The sequence below is a fragment of the Crinia signifera genome, chromosome 8 (genome assembly GCF_055691185.1).
Source record: "Crinia signifera chromosome 8, ASM5569118v1, whole genome shotgun sequence".
Classification (NCBI taxonomy): domain Eukaryota; kingdom Metazoa; phylum Chordata; class Amphibia; order Anura; family Myobatrachidae; genus Crinia; species Crinia signifera.
In genome coordinates, this window is record NC_139224.1 from 121,409,372 (window position 1) to 121,427,290 (window position 17,919).

Consider the following 17,919-nt stretch of genomic DNA (forward strand, 5'->3'; position numbering starts at 1 on the left):
GACAATTCTTTGTCCCCTTCCCGAATAATACGTGGAATCCGTTCAAGATAAAAGTTCTTTATTGAAACCCAACTCGTTTCGTCAGAACGACTTCTTCAGGGGTATGACAAAAAAATTAATTATTAGACCTGTGCGGCAACTAATATTTCATTCAGGACAACGGTAAAATCAGTAAGGCGATAAGTTATGGGGAAGCCAGTCTGGCTAAGTATATTAGATATTTTAGATATTTTCTGTAAAGATGAAGTCCTTGAGTGTAGGGCTCACAGGACCCCTAAAATTATGAATTTTGGGGAAGCCAATTTGGCTAAGTGTGCTGGATAACTTAAGTAAGGATCAGATCCTAGAAAATAGGGCTCATAAGGCCGCTAAGATGACGATTTATTGGGGGAAGCCCATCTGGTTTGGTATACTAAATGGTTTAAACAAATTATTGTATGATTGACTAGGTGGTACTAAGTCCAGTGGTCTCTAATTTTTCATATATATATATATATATATATATATATATATATATATATATATATATATATATACACACACTCACACACACTCACTCACACACACACACACACACACACACACACACAAAGCAACCAGTGCTGTTCATTTATAACCTTTCTTATTTGCTTGTAGGCTTCCTGTTTCTTTGTTTTGTATTGATAATGCATTTTACAACTTACTTCATCTTCCTGCCTCACCTTCCCATAAAGGTTTATTTTATGCACCAATGCATTTGATATATATTCAGATGCACTTCGCCCTTTAGAGCTGAATCGTGATACAGAAAAGCGATGTAGTATGTAAAATAAACCTTTTATTTCCTCCTTTTCTTAGATCTATTTTTCAATGCATATACAGCCCAAAGATACTGAGCACATAATACATAAGGGAGGGGGGGGGAGGGGCTTGTAGTGATGACACAGCAGCTCCTCCCACATCTCAGGATTGTATTATGTACATGGTCCCCTTGCCGACACCGCTACAGCAACCCCAAGTCCAGACACTGTATTACTGCTCTCTCCTGGCATTGCCAGCATTCCCGTCACTTACGTGTAACGTTAAACACATAATGGCGTAACTATCCATTTACAAACATCCCCACCTCCATGTCATTTTATTGTCACTTACACATGATGCCCCCTGTAGTGCCGCTTTTATGCCCAAACAAAGAACCAACTACACATATAGGGTCTAATTCAGACCTGGTCGCTGCTGTGTGAATTCGCAAGTCCATCGATTGTCAATCAACTACGCATGCGTATGGATGGTAGCGCACATGCCAAACGGAGATCGGTGGCGTCAGCGCTGGCCTCGATGAGCCTGATTGTGTCGCACACTTGTGGAAGGGTCAGAGTTCCGTACACTTACACAGACTCAGAAAATCATTCGATGGTGAATGGATTAGCAATCAGCCATCTGCCATTCAAGTCCACTCTGTCTGGGTGGCGACTATCTGATCACAGGGCTCTGCAACACCACACAGCAGTCACCAGGTCTGAATCAGGCCCTGAGATCCTATAATGCTCCAAGAAATCGCATAGAACCCAAACGACACATCTAGGGATCTACAGGGCTCTATAGAAAAATGTTAATGCTCATGACTCAGAAAAAGAATGATCAAGTGTGACTTCCATACATATCAATAGCAGGTAGGAAGACAACTAATATTGCAGTACGCTTTAGGTTTGTTATTGGTCCCATAAGTAAATATATCAAACTTTAGGATTTGGTGAGAACTAGATGATTGTTCATTACGTACTGATATATAACACACAGATTTCAAGGGGTGGATTACTTCCTACAAAGCTACTGTATATAATGGGTTGTGAAATGTATCCTTCTATTTGTTGTTTACCACTTATAATTGTTGCTCAGTGATGTTCCATGAAGAAGCAGCAGGATTAGCAGCAGAAGATTGAAAGATAGCAATTACTATGCTTTTTGGCACTGCAATCTTCCTGCACCAGTTTGACTCCAGAATTAGGTCTGTGCCACCATGCCAGTACCTGAGGCATTGCTGGAAGGATATAGGCTGGTGGCTGCAATGTTGAGGAAGCCGAGAGGGCGCTCTCTGCACTGTAACTCTAGTGACTGATCACCGGGGGTTAGTGAAGTATCCGATGAACTCGGATCTTAGGAGCTCAACGTGTGAGAGAAACTGGCAATCAGGGGTATCTGAGGGAACAAAAGCTTGTGGGAACAGGGTGATTGGTAGGAGCGAGTCAGGGAGTGGCATGCATAGGAAAAGCTACTTAGCAGGGGGCTTGGGATAAAAATCTTTTGGTTAGGTGGTGGCACGTGTGACACCTGCTGATGGGCAAGAGCATTTAATTCTGCTTATTATAAATAATAATCCATTGTCTTAAATCAGCTACTATAGTTATGTACCCTTTATGCCTACCTTTACTTACCTGTCCTCCTACTAATCATTATCTCCTTTCAAGTTCTCTTTGCGAGGTTTACATGTAAGGCGGCTAACTACACCCACAGATTCTCAACAGGTCATGTGATGACTCAATGCGGTTTTTGGGGAACTCCTCCACACAATGGTCCATATAACTCTACATATATTTATAGTCGTCAAGAAATTGTGCTGAATGTGAAGTAGCCCGTACTGTAACAAAGTGGTCAGGTAGTAAAAGTGCAAGTCTGAATTATATGAATGATAGCGGACATGATCCGTACATATGAATATATAGCCATAAACTGCTGGGTTTATGGCTATATAATAATTTATTTAATTAGAAAAAGACCTGAGGGTTATTTCTAAGTGACCATGTTTGGGTCAGCTGTGAAAGTTACGGTTCCTTCAAATATTTTGTGTACAAATGACTTCTATATATCTATGAAGTCATGTTCTGTTTTAATTATGCCATTTCCTGATCACAGGAATTCCCAGTAAGTGGCCTTGTTCTCTCTGTATGTATTTTAGTTACAAGTCCTAAAATGTCATAAAATGTCTGTGTGTGACCTCAGCCAGACATTCTCATTATTCCCTGACTTGTTTCCTCCAGATGGCAAATATCTGCTATCTGAATGATCCCAGTGTCAGCAGATGAAGTGGGTCACTATACAGATTAATTCATGTCCCAGTTTTGCATGAACCGTTCCACTACGGGAAACATTCTTACAGCAGATAATGGCCTGTAGCTTATACTTGGCCTGCCATCTTCTTTGAACTTCAGAACTAATGTGTCCATCCATTTCAATGGTCTCACAGTAAAGAGTTAAAGTGTTCATGGTACATTTAAAGCTTATGAATCACTGCATCAAAAATAGTCACACAGAGATCCAGCTGATAGAGTGTAACACACGATATGGGGTGAAGCATCAGTGGTTTGAATAGATGCCACTTCCCTTCATTATTGCTTGACAAGTGATGGTATTCATGGGTAGAGGGACCGATAGAGTAGAATACAGGTGTTCTATGAAATCATTATCAGAAATATGATTGGTATTCTTAGTAATGTTCCATGATTATTATTATTTTTTTTTTTAAGAATAAAGCCAAGATAAAGTAAAACAAATAATATCAAGCGCCGTAGAGCTAAAATACATTTATTAGAATTCCGACTTGGCATCCTAAATGTTGACCTTTCTATAAATAACTTTATATGTATTGGTGATGCTAAGCAGGGCTTTGTTGAATAGCTAGTACAATACAATGAAGGACATCTGTTTGTGTATGAGCTCCTGACTAATGCTGTTAGCAGGTGATGTAGGTATTGCCCAGTGTGGTGCCGCAAAATAACAATTTTCCAAATGACAGGCCCCAATGACGCCAGTAGTTAAGTGGCAACTCTTTCCGCGACCTGAATGACAGATTGGCCTGCCAGCTGGCCACCTTGGTCAGTGATCCTGTTAATCTGTACAGTCTTCTTGTATTTCTGGATTTCTAAATAGACTTGTTTTTGTACTAGCTGGAACATCATATATCTCTCATCGATCTTGCTTCTACATAAAAAATATATTATTATTTTTTTAAACGGTATATATTTTTTTATTAGGTTTTTTATAGGCTACCGTGAAACCATCTGTGATTTATGCATCCTAATTCCCCTCATCTGTGTATAGCATGTAAACTTCACTCCTGTGGGTTTATATTGGGCTAACAGCCCTTTCACACTGAGCGAAAAACCCGGGATGCTTCCAAGGCGACCTGGGTCCCGGGGCAGTGTGAAAGGGTCTGCCTGGGCTCTTCGATCCTGGTCACTACCAGGGTTATTCTCAGGTCCGACCCTGTTAACCTCCAGTGTTTAAGGCTGAGGTCGCAATCGCTGTCCGCAAGACACACAGGTGACCAAATTAGTACCTCAGTCATTTTGATTTAACCATCTAGGTATACTTAAAACCTGGACCATTGGGGTTGCATTAAAGACTGCGTTTGGGAACATATGGGTTAAGCAACCTGACAGGATATGCCCTATTGTTAATATTCTAGCCCCGACTGATACATCTGAATGTCGCTGCTGTAAGTAATTTAACCAGTCTCTAAGAGGCCTATTTCTGTTCCTGGTAATAGCAATGGGGCAGAATTATGTTGCATTATACTTGTAACTAGGAACACTCCTAGCCGGGTTCCTTGTTGTTAGTACCGTACATGTGTTTAATCATCGCTGTGACTGTTGTTCACATGGATTCCTGAAGGGAGACGTTTCCATGCATCATTTTGGCAGTGTACAGTCTGTGCTATGGCTGCTGCTCAGCATTTCCCAGGCTAATGATATCCTTAGACTTGACACTCATAAAAGCAGCGTCCCATGACACTTCATTTTCAGCCACATAGCTGCAGCCAATGAGGGTGTTTATGGCTTTCCTCCATTATAATCAGTAAACATTCCTTTCTCTCATAATAAGTTCTGTACACAAGAGAAATAGTCTGGTGAGAGAAGGATGCTGACTACAAAGTACACTGTATTTCCTCTGCCAGCATGAGAACTTGCTGTTGGATTTCAGTGTGATTGCTCCAAGGAATATTGGGGTGGTTCATACCCGCTCAGTGCGGGCCCAATTAGCACCCCGTCCGATGTTTACGCGTGCACGAATATGCACATGTGCAAACCCCGGGGCATTTGCTCCAGAAAGGGCAGGCAGGAGGCATGCTGGGATGTGTAGTTTTACAATGGCTGGAAGGCCGCAGGTTGGACATGCCTGGTCTAGACTGACTATTAGCGAGCAGAAGAAAAATCATTCATTGGTGAGGTTGACCTGCTTGCTAGGCTGTGAATACGTGCAGCCTAGCGAACAGGACTGAATCAGGCCCATTGTATACAGGGGGTTATTCTAGTTTCCACGATCCCCTCGGGGGTAGCGATGTTTTGCGACATAGTCGTTTATGCGCATGTGCACATTCGATTATTCATGGGGGGCTCCCACACAACAGTGGGGACGGCGGGCCAGGGGATGCGCCCATGGGAATGTCCAGTGTTTCATGGGCGTTCCCATGAAAATGGTGGGCTTTCTCATGGTGATTACCCAATGGGGTGGTGACACAGGGCGCCCGCAGATCTGGGAAACCACAGAGTTGTCTCAGATCTGCGAGCCCTTGCAAAATCATCTAATGATTTTGTCCCCGCACGCAAGGCTGCAAATGGATGTTTATGCAAAACATCCATATGCCTAAAAATGAAGAATGGCCAATATGAGCAATATCTTTTAAAAAGTTGTCTAGTGTGTGTGTGTGTGTGTGTGTGTGTGTGTGTGTGTGTGTGTGTGTGTGTGTGTGTGTGTACGGGGCTTAATGCCATAGTAGCAACCACATTTTCTGTGTAGTCCTAAGAAGGGGATAATCAAGGATTTCTGATTGTATATCTATCTCTGCTACTTCTATATCAATGATCCCTATTACAGTATGTAGTAGCACGACTAGGGACTAGTTGTAGAGAAAGCCGTAGTATAGTGCCCCAAATCTGTGTGCACGGGATAATTGGCACTGGTAAGTACAGTTGTAGGCATTTTAAGATGCACCTTAGTATACACTCAGTTGGCTAGTCGTGGTTTTTAACTGTGCGTTTGTGCTCACCTATACTACTTGGAAAAGATATGCCCAAAAATAGGCACAATTACAGGTACAGCCAATCCCACATAGGTGTCAGCATGTCCTCAAGAAACTTCACCTACATGACACCGCCCCATTACAGGAGTGTGTTATTGTAAGTATAGATGTGGTCAGACTGTGTACATACTTGTGTGCACTGAGTATAAGCACTGGGAAAACGTGCACATACAGTATGTGTTTCTTCAGCACCAGCCCCTAGCAGTAGAAGTGGTCATTCTGCCATTGCTGTGATGTAGTCAGACCACAAGTGTTATTACATGGAGGTGTATAGTATTCTGTGTGTATTCCTGCTGTCCTGTTATGGAAATAGTGTGTGTCTACATTACACACTATGAGAATCACCTGTTTGTGTCACATTTTGCATCACAACTTGGTGAGTAATAATGTACATAAATGACATGCATTTATCCATGGTAATAATACAGTAGTTACTCTTCATCTGTAGTCCAGGTGGAGGCTGCTGCTGCTGTGTCTGATTTGTTATCACACGTCAGTGTAAGATCTATTACTAGTTATATAATAGTATAACGAGGACACCCACGGTTTATTATTATGGTGTGATTTCTTGTTTAGGAATTATACCATGTAAAATTAGAAGTGGTTTTATTGTGAAATAGAGATTCAGAGTTATCAAGTATGAAAATAGAGAAGGACAATTGTGTTGGGTTGCATGGAAATAAGCAATCATACCGTCTGTTTTTGCAAGTGTGGTCACATTGTGCTTACATGGCATGACCCTGGCATCTAGGTGTGTTTTGCCTACTGCAGCTGTTATGCATTCCATCATGGAACACTCAAAATAAATTGTGAGACTCAAATGGACGGGGTTTGTTTGTTAACTATAAATCAAGGACAGAAGGACAACAATTGTACAGAAGACGTAAAAGATACATAAAAGCAGCAAATAAATAAATATATATATATATATATATTATAGTTGGTCACTGCTCATTATGTACTGCACATCAGTGTATGATCCCAGAGATGTCAGTGGGTTATGGTATGAAGATGCAGCATTCCAACAGTTGTAGAAGGAAAACTGCAATTGTGTTTGTTGGTTCCGATTGATAGATCTACAGTGTCTAGATACAGTCAATAGGTTGGCACCAAAAAGTTGACATGCAATAGGTTGATGGTCTAAATGTCGGCATAGACAAAAGGTCAATGTGAAAAAAGTTGGCATATGAAAAGGTCAACATGCGTTTTTCGTCTGTGTGGACTATTATTGTTATGTATATGGCGCACAATTACAGAGTTCATAAACAAAACAAGAAACCGGTGACTTAAGCTCCGTACACACGGAGCGATATATCGCACTGCAACCAAATTGCTGAGTGTCCCGTTTGGTCGATGATGAAAATGAGACATTGGCAGGTATTCAATGCGGCCGGCGAGGGGGTTAAACAGCGAGGATTGCAGAAAACCAGCGATCCTCACTGTTTAACCCCCGCGCCGGCCGCTCGCTCTATTCAATGTTCTGGGGAAATACTCGCGAGAATTCCCCAAAACAGCGAGACCCGCGGCTAATGCAGAAAACTCGCTGTATTTAGCCGCGAGTCTCGCTGGTTCTGGAGCCGTATACGCCAATTCCCCCTCGCTCATTAAATGGAGCGAGGGGAAATTGGCGTATGAGGGGGCTGCGTTGAATACTGACAGGGTGAGTGGTGACAGCGAGCAGGAAGCTCTGCTCCCTGTCGCCGCTCGCCCACAGCATTGAATACACCCCCCTGCCGAAGGAAGCCGCTGGTTGCAGGAGCATGCTCCTAGCGACCATTTCCCTGTACACGGGGATATAGTCGCTCACCAACCATATCCCCGGTGATTCAAGCTGAGAAAGCTGAAATTGCCCCATGTGTACGGGGCTTTATAGTTCAAGACGGTATAAGACAAGTACAGGGTATATAAACATATCTGCATCAGCAAATACTAATAGAAGTATTAGGGTGGCGTAAAACTGATGGATTGCCATTGTAGGAAGGTATGGGGATGGTTTAGGTTAAAGAAGGAAGGGCACATGAGGGAAGAGGGCCCAGAGAACGTGGCAGAAACATGCGAAGCACGCCATGTTGACATGTTGTCTGTCTCTTAATCCACACATGTTTATTTGGCTTAAAGCAGCCACATATATCCGCAATGGTTTGGGCATAGCTATGCAGTTTATTAAGTATGTACTGTATATATCTATAGAGAATTCTGCCCCATACACACTAGAAGATAAAGTGACAGATAATATTCAGAAAGGGCTTTCTGAACGATATCTTTTATAGTATTGTCTAGTAATGTATACACTCAATATCGTTAACTATGCGCTCTCACACACATTGTTAATGATGATTGTTATCTACCAAATATGCAGGTCAAACTGGAAATATAGCCAAACAACCTGCATGTTTAATGGGCACCGGTGAGGTCACCGAACAATATCGGCGGCCGATATTGTTCAGTGTGGACACACCATATCGGTCACCCGCGGCCGATATTGTTCTGTGTGGACACACAAAATCGTTGTCTAGTGCGTATGTGGCTTAAGCACAGAGTTATTTCCTAAAATGATTAAAATGTAATTTATTTGCAGCCACTGTACACATTTAGGGTAAGCGCATAATACAGTAGAACATAGAAAAAATGTAATTTGTAGTACTTGCTGAGGCCTAGGGTTACTGTGTGTGACTTGTCCAGCTAATTAAACACTGGAGACTGTCCCCACCAGTACACGTTATAATAGGATTACATTACACTTTCATCTCTCCCACACTCCTGCATCCTCGTTAGCTGCGGACTGGCTAATAATTAAAGGCAAACAAGGAGAGGCATACTTCCCACTACCTGGCTAATGCGGTATATAATCTCTAGCATGAGTGAGAAAAATATCAACGGACGTATATGTTGTTTCTATCATTATCTTGTACTCCTGTAAAAAGCAAAGTGTAGTCTGTGTCAGGGTTCAGTGTAGGTAAAGCGTCCTGGTACTGGCAGGGTAATCCCTGGCTGGAGACCCCACTGCTGGTGAGGACAGCGGAGTGATGTAGGCTTGGTGCATCAGGTATGTAACTGGGAGCATGAGAATGTTTCATGGTTTGTATACAGCAATGAAAGCCCCCGGGAGTTCAGCTGGTGAGGTCTTCTCAGAGGGTTAGAATTTCATTGGTGAGTAAGAGGAATCACATGAGAATTCTAGCACTCTATAGATGGCAGGCTGTGTACTCGCATGCCAGAAAGCTCTGAGTTCATAGACACTGCTCCATCTGAGCAAATAAGCCAAGACAAATGCTGGAAGATGAAGTAGGAGCAGGGTGGAAGCTGACACACTGCAGCGAGGGAGACGGCAGAATTGTGGGACCGAGTACCATCTCACACATTAGTCCCCTTGGCCGTATAGGACTGCCACTGGCCACAGCACAGGTTTCACAATGTCCAGGGACTGTTTTTGCAATGTCTATGAGGCAGTCTCAGCAGCTCTGTGCTGCTTCTACCAGCGTAAATCCATTATTGGGGTCAAGGTGAGTACTGTGGGTAACTTGAGGTGGATGGGCTGTGATGATTTACATAAGATGGTATCATATGTGTGTGTGTTATGGATAATGCTGACATTGATATAACTCTGCTGTCATTTGGCACTGTAAAATGTTAATTCTTCTCAGTTTTCTAAATATTGGACCTGTATGTGGTTTTCTGTCATCAAATTCTATGATTCAGTGTTTTTTTCTTCTTAATATGTGTTGTTATATTAAATAAACCAGGGTAAAACAAAATCTGATAAACCGGCTTCTAATCAACATTTAGCCAAATCTAATTATTGCTTGATAATGTCGCTGTAGAGTAACATGTTCCCTGGCTTGTATACATGACATTATCTTACTGGGCTGGCTAGGTTGTGACCTCTAACCTAATAGTAATGAAACTCTGCATTTATATTCTGCGGACGTTTGCCATCAGCAATATACATACATGTAGTTTACATGCAGAGGTGTAGTAAATCTGTAATCTCCATAAATCAGGATTTTGTTTTCATGTAATCTCTCTGTAAATCTATTGAAATTCAGCCGTTGTAGCCATTTGGCAACATCAGACTGACCGTTACCATCTGGTGGTGAAACTGAAGTACTGCACCCTACAAGGAAAAATAATACTTTTAAAGTACAAAGGCAATATGACAGATAAAGGGTTATTGACGAATATTAGTCATATTTGCTGAATGTATTGTGTGTTGTTCAGAATTACAAGTGGCAATGGCAGGTCCTAAAGGGTGGTCTCTGCTGTAAGATACATGTTGTGGATAAAGGAAGTTGGGGAGTAAGCCATTGTGCCTACCGTATTGAGTGACTGCTTATGTTTTTGTGCTGAAGATATTTTTATAAAACTTTACTAATACAGACATTCTTAGGCATTGAGCTGTCACTGTATTAACTCACATTATTTGTGTGATGCCCAGAGTACAGAATTGCCCTAGGAATAGTAATGAAATAAATGCACACCACGGTATATACAAAGATATATTTATTATAATTGGAACCTTTAGAAAATTACCACATTGATAAAAGGTCCTTATTACTTTTAATGTACTGCTGACACATTACAAACAAGGCATAAAGTACCGTAGGACTGAATGAACCTTTTGCTGAACGGACTCTATAAATGTCTATAGATATATGAACGCATATGCTGTCTACACCACTTCTGGGGAACACGTCACAGGCATTGATGACTGATTTATAAATGAAACATAGAATTTGACGGCAGATAAGAACCACTTGGCCCATCTAGTCTGCCCATCTAGTCTACCTACTTGATGCTAGGTTTAGCTTTAAGTAGGAGCGAATGGCTGTACAGCTTCCCTGTAATGTGTCAGGATGCAGTGGGGAGTGCGCGGCTGTACAGCTTCCCTGTATTGTGTCAGGATACAGTGGGGAGCGCTCGGTTGTACAGCTTCCCTGTAATTTGTCAGGATGCAGTGGGGAGTGCGCGGCCAGCTTCCATGTGATGTGTCAGGATGCAGTGGGAAATGCTTGGCTGTACAGCTTCCCTGTATTGTGTCCGGATGCAGTGGGGAGCACGCGGCTGTATAGCTTCCCTGTAATGTGTCAGGATGCAGTGGGAAACGCGCGGCTGTACAGCTTCCCTGTAATGTGTCAGAATGCAGTGGGTAGCGCGCGGCTGTACAGCTTCCCTGAAATGTGTCAGTATGCAGTGGGAAACGTGGCAGTACAGCTTCCCTGTAATGTGTCAGGATGCAGTGGGAAATGCGCAGCTGTACAGCTTCCATGTATTGTGTCCGGATGCAGTGGGGAACGCGCAGCTGTATAGCATTCCTGTAATGTGTCAGGATGCAGTGGGGAGCGCGCGGCTGTACAGCTTCCCTGAAATGTGTCAGTATGCAGTGGGGAGCACGTGGCTGTACAGCTTCCCTGTAAATGTCCGGATGCAGTGGGGAGCACGTGGCTGTATAGCTTCCCTGTAATGTGTCAGGATGCAGTGGGAAACGCGCGGCTGTACAGCTTCCCTGAAATGTGTCAGTATGCAGTGGGAAACGTGGCAGTACAGCTTCCCTGTAATGTGTCAGGATGCAGTGGGAAATGCGCAGCTGTACAGCTTCCATGTATTGTGTCCGGATGCAGTGGGGAACACGCAGCTGTATAGCTTCCCTGTAATGTGTCAGGATGCAGTGGGAAACGCGCGGCTGTACAGCTTCCCTGTAATGTGTCAGGATGCAGTGGGGAGCGCGCGGCTGTACAGCTTCCCTGAAATGTGTCAGTATGCAGTGGGAAATGTGGCTGTACAGCTTCCCTGTAATGTCAGGATGCAGTGGGAAATGCGCGGCTGTACAGCTTCCATCTATTGTGTCCGGATGCAGTGGGGAACGCGCAGAGCTGTATAGCTTCCCTGTAATGTGTCAGGATGCAGTGGGAAACGCGCGGCTGTACAGCTTCCCTGTAATGTGTCAGGATGCAGTAGGGAGCGCGCGGCTGTACAGCTTCCCTGAAATGTGTCAGTATGCAGTGGGAAACGTGGCTGTACAGCTTTCCTGTAATGTGTCAGGATGCAGTGGGAAATGCGCGGCTGTACAGCTTCCATGTATTGTGTCCGGATGCAGTGGGGAACGCGCAGAGCTGTATAGCTTCCCTGTAATGTGTCAGGATGCAGTGGGAAACGCGCGGCTGTACAGCTTCCCTGTAATGTGTCAGGATGCAGTGGGGAGCGCGCGGCTGTACAGCTTCCCTGTATTGTGTCAGGATGCAGTGGGGAGCACGCGGCTTTATAGCTTCCCTGTAATGTGTCAGGATGCAGTGGGGAGTGCGCGATTGTACAGCTTCCCTGTAATGTGTCAGGATGCAGTGGGGAGCGCGCGGCTGTACAGCTTCCCTGTATTGTGTCAGGATGCAGTGGGGAGCACGCGGCTTTATAGCTTCCCTGTAATGTGTCAGAATGCAGTGGGAAGCGCACGGCTGTACAGCTTCCCCGTAATGTGTCAGGATGCAGTTAAAAACGTGTGGCTGTACAGCTTCCCTGAAATGTGTCCGGATGCAGTGGGGAACACGCAGCTGTATAGCTTCCCTGTAATGTGTCAGGATGCAGTGGGAAACGCGCGGCTGTACAGCTTCCCTGTAATGTGTCAGGATGCAGTGGGGAGCGCGCGGCTGTACAGCTTCCCTGAAATGTGTCAGTATGCAGTGGGAAATGTGGCTGTACAGCTTCCCTGTAATGTGTCAGGATGCAGTGGGAAATGCGCGGCTGTACAGCTTCCATCTATTGTGTCCGGATGCAGTGGGGAACGCGCAGAGCTGTATAGCTTCCCTGTAATGTGTCAGGATGCAGTGGGAAACGTGCGGCTGTACAGCTTCCCTGTAATGTGTCAGGATGCAGTAGGGAGCGCGCGGCTGTACAGCTTCCCTGAAATGTGTCAGTATGCAGTGGGAAACGTGGCTGTACAGCTTCCCTGTAATGTGTCAGGATGCAGTGGGAAATGCGCGGCTGTACAGCTTCCATGTATTGTTTCCGGATGCAGTGGGGAACGCGCAGAGCTGTATAGCTTCCCTGTAATGTGTCAGGATGCAGTGGGAAACGCGCGGCTGTACAGCTTCCCTGTAATGTGTCAGGATGCAGTGGGGAGCGCGCGGCTGTACAGCTTCCCTGTAATGTGTCAGGATGCAGTGGCAAGGCAGCGCACGGCTGTACAGCTTCCCTGTAATGTGTCAGGATGCAGTGGGAAACGTGCGGCTGTACAGCTTCCCTAAAATGTGTCAGTATGCAGTGGGGAGCGCGCGGCTGTACAGCTTCCCTGTATTGTGTCAGGATGCAGTGGGGAGCACGCGGCTTTATAGCTTCCCTGTAATGTGTCAGGATGCAGTGGGGAGTGCGCGATTGTACAGCTTCCCTGTATTGTGACAGGATACAGTGGGGAGTGCATGGCTGTATAGCTTCCCTGTAATGTGTCAGAATGCAGTGGGAAGCGCACGGCTGTACAGCTTCCCCGTAATGTGTCAGGATGCAGTTAAAAACGTGTGGCTGTACAGCTTCCCTGAAATGTGTCAGGATGCAGTGGGGAGCACGTGGCTGTACAGCTTCCCTGTAAATGTCAGGATGCAGTGGGGAGCGCGTGGCTGTACAGCTTCCCTGTAAATGTCAGGATGCAGTGGGGAGCGCGCGGCTGTATAGCTTCCCTGTAATGTGTCAGGATGCAGTGGGAAACGTGCGGCTGTATAGCTTCTCTGTAATGTGTCAGGATGCAGTGGGAAGCGCACGGCTGTACAGCTTCCCCGTAATGTGTCAGGATGCAGTTAAAAACGTGTGGCTGTACAGCTTCCCTGAAATGTGTCAGGATGCAGTGGGGAGCACGTGGCTGTACAGCTTCCCTGTAAATGTCAGGATGCAGTGGGGAGCGCGTGGCTGTACAGCTTCCCTGTAAATGTCAGGATGCAGTGGGGAGCGCGCGGCTGTATAGCTTCCCTGTAATGTGTCAGGATGCAGTGGTAAGAACGCGACTGTACAGCTTCCCTGTTATGTGTCAGGATGCAGTGAGGAGCACGCGGCTGTATAGCTTCCCTGTAAATGTCAGGATACATTGGGAAGCGCGCAGCTGTACAACTTCCCTGTAATGTGTCAGGATGCAGTGGGAAGCGCGCGAATGTACAGCTTCCCTGTATTGTGTCAGGATGCATTGCGGAGTATGCGGCTGTACAGCTTCCCTGTAACGTGTCAGGATGCATTGGGGAGCATGTGGCTGTATAGCTTCCCTGTAACGTGTCAGGATGCATTGGGGAGCATGTGGCTGTACTGAAAATCATTGACGATATCGTCAGATTGAGCTGCATGCATGACCAACCTAAAGGTGCGATGAACACTGGAGCGCAGGATAGTGCATACACAGGATGATCTGAGCACATTCTGATGAATCAGAATTACAAATTGTTTAAAAAATAAATAAATGTAATGCGTACCCAAAACAAGATTGCTTATGTACTTTTAAGATGTACATACTTTAAAAAAAATCATTCTTGCATTTGCTCTTAAAATAGTTCTGAGATTCCCATTGGAACTCTGCGTTTGGGCTGATCCGTCATGTCCCTAGAGAGAGTGTCATGGTATTTCTGAGCATGTTCAGCCTGGGAATAAATCCCAAAATATGCTTCTTGCCAACAAAGCAAAGACCGTTTCCGCTCTTTTCCCCTGCAGAATTACTGTAACAGTACATAGTGTATTTATAGAATGTTCTTTTGTGGGGACTATTTACATATCATTTATCTTGCATATACTATTTTGCTGACTACTCTTTTTGTTTTGTATGGCGTAATGAAAAGAATATATGTATCTGTATTATCTGTATCTGTATTATCCATATATAAATGTGTAGGTGTTACACCACATTTTTTATGTTCTATTAGTTCTGTATTACTGCCTCAGAAAATATGTTCACAAGATACGCCGACGGAGGGGGGGAGGATGGCGTTGCATAGTGGAGCGCTATGCAAAGCCGTCCTGAAAGCCGCTCATCTGCTGGTATAACCAGCAGATGAACAGCTTTCCCAGCGATGTTGCTGGAGTGCGCAGCAGTGCTCACCGCTCATCGCCGGACCATACCCCCTGGGAGGCTTTGCCATACCCACTGGGAGGCTTTGAGCTGAAAGCTGCTCAAACCTGCTGTTTTGAGTGACTTTCAGCTCAAAATCGCCCAGTGTGATGACCTTGGGGAACATGATCAGTCCAGTGGTATACAGTGGGTGTGGCTCCTAGGTTACACGATCAGTCCAGTGGTATACAGTGTGTGTGGCTCCTGGGTTACATGATTAGTCCAGTGGTATACATTGTGTGTGTGGCTCCTGGGTTACATGATCAGTCCGGTGGTATACAGTGTGTGTGGCTCCTGGGTTACATGATCAGTCCGGTGGTATACAGTGTGTGTGGCTCCTGGGTTACATGATCAGTCCGGTGGTATACAGTGTGTGTGGCTCCTGGGTTACATGATCAGTCCGGTGGTATACAGTGTGTGTGGCTCCTGGGTTACATGATCAGTCCGGTGGTATACAGTGTGTGTGGCTCCTGGGTTACATGATCAGTCCGGTGGTATACAGTGTGTGTGGCTCCTGGGTTACATGATCAGTCCGGTGGTATACAGTGTGTGTGGCTCCTGGGTTACATGATCAGTCCGGTGGTATACAGTGTGTGTGGCTCCTGGGTTACATGATCAGTCCGGTGGTATACAGTGTGTGTGGCTCCTGGGTTACATGATCAGTCCGGTGGTATACAGTGTGTGTGGCTCCTGGGTTACATGATCAGTCCGGTGGTATACAGTGTGTGTGGCTCCTGGGTTACATGATCAGTCCGGTGGTACACAGTGTTTGGCTCCTGGCAGAGGTGCCGATTTTATGTTTTTGCTGGTGGGTGCTCAAGCCTGTTGAAAGCCTCAACAAGCAAATACAGTGGCCCGGTATTGGGACTCTGGAGTTACGGCCACGTGGGTGCTCATTAATTCCTGTGGGTGCTCGGGCCCTTGAACACCCACAGAATCGGCACCTATGGCTCCTGGGTTACACATTCTTTGATTGCTTTTTGGGGCTTTACAGAGCTGCTGTATTTGTGTGTCAGGAGGAGCAGAATTAGCTGATAATTAACACGTGTGTGTTTCCTTCCTTATGCTGCTGACACACTTTTCTGTTTACCATTATGTGTTTCTGGGCCAGATGTATTAAGCTTTAAAAAGTGATACAATGGAGAGTGATAAGCAGCAGCCAATCCGCTCCTAACTACCATGTTACAGGCTGCAATTGAAATATGACAGGTAGTAGCTTATTGGTTGTTTATCACTCTCCACTTTATCACTTTTTAAAGGCTGATACATCTGTTCCGTAGAGTTTGGACCTGAATAAACCAAAGCCGCACCTTCTGCCAGATTATTGGTTCTTCAACTGCTGTCTGACCACTCAGTCTCTTCATCATGCCTTTCACTGCCATTATATTACATAGACTATAAATACTGCACATGTTCCACATATAAAATGATATCTGCCAAATATTTAGGAGCAAAATAGAAGAGGCGCATCCCAGTGCAATAATAATAGCATAGGATTGATTGCAGCTCACACATATGTATCTCCGGAGATCATCCTATATTAGGAAACTGCTATTTGTAGTAGGTGTGCATGGCATTTACCATTATAGCTAGGTTGTGTTGGCCTTTTTTCTATCAGTTTTTTACTGTCACATTTTATTTGTCATGGAATATTGTTAGTCAGTAATGCTGATTTCTGAAAGAGTATTGGTGGTCTGTGCCCCCAGGATTCCAACAGACCACTTATGTATCATACTGTGCACACATGTGCTACTCTGAGATATGGTCAATGCTTTGTGCGATCTGATCTCTCCCCCTGTACACATAAGATCAGGGCTGGATTAAGCCTTCGGGGGGCCGGCTCTTCAATTATACCTCCATCCATTGCTATATCCCCACCCAGCGCTCCTGAATTATACCTCCTCCCATTGCTATATCACTACCCAGCACTCCTGAATTATACCTCCATCCATTGCTATATCACCACCTATTGCTCCTGAAATATACCTCCACCCATTGCTATATCACCACCTATTGCTCCTGAAATATACCTCCACCCATTGCTATATCACTACCCAGCGCTCCTGTATTATACCTCCACCCATTGCTATATCACTACCCAGCGCTCCTGTATTATACCTCCACCCATTGCTATATCACTACCCAGCGCTCCTGTATTATACCTCCACCCATTGCTATATCACTACCCAGCGCTCCTGTATGATACCTCCACCCATTGCTATATCACTACCCAGCGCTCCTGTATTATACCTCCACCCATTGCTATATCACTACCCAGCGCTCCTGTATTATACCTCCACCCATTGCTATATCACTACCCAGCGCTCCTGTATGATACCTCCACCCATTGCTATATCACTACCCAGCGCTCCTGTATTATACCTCCACCCATTGCTATATCACTACCCAGCGCTCCTGTATTATACCTCCACCCATTGCTATATCACTACCCAGCGGTCCTGAAATATACCTCCACCCACTGATATATCCCCACCCAGTGCTCCTGAATTACCTATACCTCCATCCATAGCTATATCACCACCTAGCGTTCCTGAATTATACCTCCACACATTGCTATATCACCACCCAGCGCTCCTGAGTTATACCTCCACCCATTGCTATATCACTACCCAGTGCTTCTATGTTATACCTCCACCCATTGCTATATTACTATTGTAAAGCGCAACGGAATCTGCTGCGCTATATAAGAAACTGTAAATAAATAAATATCACTACCCAGCGCTTCTATGTTATACCTTCACCCATTGCTATATCACTAATTAGCATTCCTGAA

General features: G+C 44.9%; 1 protein-coding gene across 3 annotated transcripts in view; it reads left to right on the forward strand.

Moving 5' to 3' along the window:
• BCAR3 (BCAR3 adaptor protein, NSP family member) overlaps positions 1 to 17,919 on the forward strand; it is a 288,114-nt gene that overhangs the window by 235,887 nt on the left and 34,308 nt on the right. Inside the window, exon 1 of one of the 3 annotated variants that reach the window (XM_083157076.1) lies at positions 9,261 to 9,561. The exons of the other annotated variants lie outside the window; for them this stretch is intronic. Within the exon in view, the coding sequence (XP_083013202.1) occupies positions 9,472 to 9,561 (90 nt within the window). The 5' untranslated portion in view covers positions 9,261 to 9,471. Of the gene's footprint in view, positions 1 to 9,260; positions 9,562 to 17,919 lie in introns of those variants that run through there. 3 annotated transcript variants of the gene reach the window in all.